At 37.8% G+C, this 4,929-nt stretch overlaps 1 protein-coding gene across 5 annotated transcripts in view; it reads left to right on the forward strand.

Annotated features, from left to right (window-relative positions):
* ntrk2a (neurotrophic tyrosine kinase, receptor, type 2a) overlaps positions 1–4,929 on the forward strand; it is a 71,054-nt gene that overhangs the window by 32,670 nt on the left and 33,455 nt on the right. For all 5 annotated transcript variants that reach the window (XM_014030735.1, XM_014030738.1, XM_014030736.1 and 2 more), the window contains one exon: positions 690–878. In XM_014030735.1, the coding sequence (XP_013886189.1) occupies positions 690–878 (189 nt within the window). The remainder of the gene's footprint in view (positions 1–689; positions 879–4,929) is intronic.

Consider the following 4,929-nt stretch of genomic DNA (forward strand, 5'->3'; position numbering starts at 1 on the left):
ATTTTAATTGTCTTTGTGCTCATGTGTTCATTTGTTCATCTGTAGGCAAAATATCTTGTGAATCAGTGGCCAACTTTGAATGTAATCACTGGAAGTTTGCCACAAATAATTGATCTTAGCCCACCAAAAATGGCTGTAGCTCATTGAATTTTACAGATGCWGAGCACATATCTGTTGTGGTAGTAGCTGAGAGTCATGCATAAACATGAGCTCAAACAGATTAGGTGAGATTTTTGTTTTGTGGGAGATACGCATTTCTTTTAAAAAGCTGTATTTTATGTTGTCCATGCAATGRATCTTCCACATCTTTAAAAACAACAATTTTAGCAGCAGATTGATTAATGTTTGTCTGAATGTGTTCACATTGTGATGGGAGTTATGATAAAATTTTAGATTTGAGTGTGAACATTATTTATTATTCAAGTGTGTGCTAAATGTTATCAGACTGTTTAACCAAACTCAAAATGAAGTTTTTAACCACAGGTTCATWAAGATGGAAATATCAATATAATCCCATTTAAARACCAAAAACTTTTCTAGCAGAAGGAAAAGAGTTACGACCAGAAAAGGGTTTCAGTTCTTCATTAAGCTCTATTCACTGTGCATTACCTAAATATTGGTTTCATAAAATAGGCTTAAATTTTTTTTGTGTCTCACATTTCTATCTTTATATCTCTTCTTTTTTGCAGGACCATCTTCAGTAATCAGCAATGATGATGACTCGGCTTCTCCTCTTCACCATGTCTCTAATGGCAGCAACACGCCCTCCTCCTCAGAAATGGGTCCTGACGCCGTCATCATTGGCATGACGAAGATCCCTGTGATAGAAAACCCTCAATACTTCAGGAGCACCAACAGTCTGCTSAAGACTGACACATGTGAGTTTAAAAAGGACAAAACCCTCTCATCTTTAGCCCACACATACATAACCACTGAACACGCTATGATTTGGAAAATCCATCAAGAGCAGTACCCCATAATTTAAGTTTGGTTGTTTGGCACACAGAAGTTGCAACGTAAAGATATTTCCATTCTGGAAATGTACTGATCTTAGAAATAAAAGAGAAAAAAAAGCTGTCACTTCTGAGGAAAAATAGGAAAAAAGAAATCCAGCTTAAATACAAGTTGACGTTTGTAAATTGGGAACACATTTGTTCATTAGTGTAGGACGTTCATGTTTGACTCACCGTGTCCACAGAAAGCAAACACGCAGGAGCTGGGATGATCACCATGTGTTTTATATAACTGCACAAAATGTAAGCACAATAAATTAAAAGAAATATGAATGCATTTGGGAAAAAATACAGGAAGAACCAAAATCAAAACAAAAGAAATATAAAAAAGACAGGACCAGTAGTAGACAAAAAGGCAAAGATCTTACAAGGTTATTGACCTGCTTCATCATCAAGACATTATGATTATTGACAAGTAATAAAAGCTTCTCCAGGCTTTGGCCTTGTGTTGCAGTAAATTATGGCTTTGTGCACATGTGTGTTATTTTTGTTGAGAGCTACATTTAGGAGGCAAACTAATGGGAGACTATAGGTTGACCCTCCTTCATCCTGAGAAATAACTGAAAGACTAACTGGGATTTGCAGCCCAACGACAAGAAGAAAAGAGCAGAGGATCAATAAAAGTCAATAATGCTCTGCAGTGTACTCGCATGYGCCTTCACGTGTACTTTTTATAAATATTACAGTCATTACAGTGATTACTCCATGTGCCTTTCGGAGTCACTCACGAGCAATGTGGTTTTAATGGTGTAGGTAGCTGACCGATTATTTGGCACTCACGTCTTTTAGACCAGCACAATGGTCTTTGATGAAGACCGTTTGGCAAAGTGGCTCTGGGTTGCTCTTTAATCATGGCCTTAACCAGTTTGTCTCTTCAGTAGTGGGTATACGTTGCTACTTAAATGATTGCAGAGACCTCTTCCTGGCAGCAATAAAGCAGCAATTACTGTGCAGAGATGATGGATCCATGTGCAATCATGGAAAATGTTGGCTCTGTTGCACGGCTTAAGTTGTTCGGCTTTCCTCTGAAGTGAGCTCCTCATTAACAATAATAATATCAGAGGAGGTTGGATACCATATAACAATGCATTAGGAGGCATAAAACATGCTAATTTGGGAAGGTGATAAGGGTTGTTTTTATGACTCCCCAGTTTCTCCTGTTTATACAGTCCACTCTGTGTCAGTGGAAATAAATACTCAGCAGGAACAAGAAGCTGAATGTCATAAGGGCATCTGAGACCCTACACATTGTCACTACGGTTCATATTATTGTCCTCTTTATGTTCACTTCTCATTGGCCACTAGCAGTGCCAGCCCTATCCARTTTGGAGCCCAAGGCAAGATTTCTGGTGGTGCCCTTTGTGTAATTTTCTAAATTTCATTATCAATTTTCATACATTCACTTAAACAATAAATGATGTTATTTTTTATCTTTAAAAACAGGTTGTCCTTTTAAAATCGTTAACATTATAATAAGGGATGCACACTATATCGACATCAACATCGGTATCGGCCGATGGTCATTTTTTAATATGTATCGGTCTGATAAGTAAAACTGGGCCAATATGATATTGACATTGATTTTTTTAGCTTTGTATTTCTGTTTTGGGAGGGGAAATGTTTGGTCGGGTGGTATTTGTTTGATAATGATAGTGTTAGTGAYGCTGCGTATTTTGGAATAACTGAAGTAAAGAGCCATGTTGGTGGCAGGGTTTTTTATGGTATCGAAAAAGACACGTGTGTTTGTGTGTATATGTATATAAATAATTTCTGTGTTTGTGTTATATGGCAAATATTGGTTATCGGCCATAACAGCAATAATAATATCAGATATAGACGTCAGCTGAAATTTTCATATCGGTGCATCCCTAATTCTAATGCATTTACATCAGAATACCTGAAGTCTACCTCATTACTGAAAATATTTACTGRCAGCGATGAGATACAACTTCATGTTAAGCATCTGTGGAGTGAAGCAGCTTTTGTCCCTCATTTGTGGWGCCCCTGGAAGGATGCCCCCCTTAGCACATGCCTATACTGCCTATGCCACTGGCCGACCTTGGACATAGAACCCAAAACACATTTAAAACAATGATTAAGAATGTTACACACAAACTGTGCAATTATTACATAAAATATCTTTAATCTAGAGTCCACAAACAGCTTCAAACAAGAGAACCACCATATTTCCCTTCTTGGTTTTCCATCACTAAATTCTTACATCACTTGTTTCCAAGCAGATCTCTTCGGGTTCGTGTTTTGTGTCATCCAAGGATTGGGGATTAATGTTGCTCTGGAAAAAGTTGGTCACACAGCCACACTCACAYGCAGCATTCACCTATTTACATGCACACAACACACAAACGTGCTCGCACATGTATTAAATTAGCTACACCTTGTTAGAGATGRCGTGTGTGACATCGATGGCAAAGGAAAATGTGAGGGAAAAATCAGAGTCATACGATCAGCCCTAATTAATCTTTGTAAAAGTTTGACATTTCTGGTCATCCTGTCTTCGGCGTGATTGTGTCTGACCTGTTGTGTTGCTTGGTTCCAGCAAAGAAACCCACAGTTTCTAAGCTCCTCAAGCTGTTTCGTGTCTGCCTGGGAAAAAGCCGATCCTRTGAGAGACGGTGGAACAGAGGAGCAGGCAGAAGGCAAACAGGCAACAATTATTTCCCAAGACGCTAATTTATTTGGGCATTTATGAGATGTATATCAGGGTGGATATTTAAGGTGTGCATAGGGGCTCTGTTGCAGAGAGATGTAAAATATACCAGAAACGATTGCTGGGACATCTTTATCTTCTTAATAACTGACCAAGCATAAAAAGGCGATGGAAAAAGATGAATGTTACAGCAAACTGAAGACAGAGACTGCAGTTCTGAGGCTTTAATTAAAAACTGGTAGGTTTATCAGCAGAGGTGGATAGCAGATACTAAATATCTGAGAATGAACGCAGGGACATTAAATGAGGGGGGAAAAACAAGTATCATTTGGAAAAATAAAATAATTTACTATAGAAAGCTTGATTGCCTTGCAGAACAAGWTCAAATTCTTTATTCTCACAATATGAATGGAAAACAGTTACAGTGTTGCAGTGCGCATCTAACAATGAGGAAACTGCTGAAAGAGTCAACAAGGCATCCTGCCAAGAAAAAAAAAAAGAAAAGAAAAAGAAATTGCAATAAGAGAAGCATTGGTTTGCACACATCAATTTATTTGCTATTTGAGGATGTTAATTAAGGAGAAGTGGTGCGAGGCGTTTTCATGGTTGAATACGTGTACAGCCACAGTAGGAAATGGTGCGGTGAGGTAATTAGCTAGTTAAATAGCGGGTGGCTGTCTTTTGGGGATGCAGGTTTATTGTGCGCTGCTGTTGCGTGGAGAATTGCGGCTGATCTATGACCTGCTAATGCTGTTTTTGAGATGGAGACTGAATGCAGTGACGAGTGAATGACAAAACCTGTCATCAATACACATGTGTGCCTTTTAAAGACACCCAAGCCGCAAGATTCCTCCCTCAGCTGGTCTCTTCAGCTGTTGTGTTTGGTTCAAAACAGAAAAATAAAACACTTTGATAGGAGTAAGTCTTTTATTCAGTTTACAAACTCTTTTTTCTCTCATTTAACCAATGTAGCTCTTTGATTTTCAGATAATTTTGCTAAAGCAAACTTGAATCACACATCTTCCTGCATAAGAAGTAAAACACAGGTAAATGCGTCTAGACAATTGAAATGTAAATCTGAATATTGCTGAAAATACGGCTGCAACTAACGATTATTTTAATAATCGATTAATCTGTTGATTATTTTTTCGATTAATCGATTAATCGGCCAAATCATTAAAACGCTTAATTACATGAATATGAGTAAATATAAATTAAGTTAACTCCTTAAGGATGCAAGTTATTGAT

This window comes from Austrofundulus limnaeus, unplaced genomic scaffold (genome assembly GCF_001266775.1).
Source record: "Austrofundulus limnaeus strain Quisiro unplaced genomic scaffold, Austrofundulus_limnaeus-1.0 Scaffold1110, whole genome shotgun sequence".
Taxonomy (NCBI): domain Eukaryota; kingdom Metazoa; phylum Chordata; class Actinopteri; order Cyprinodontiformes; family Rivulidae; genus Austrofundulus; species Austrofundulus limnaeus.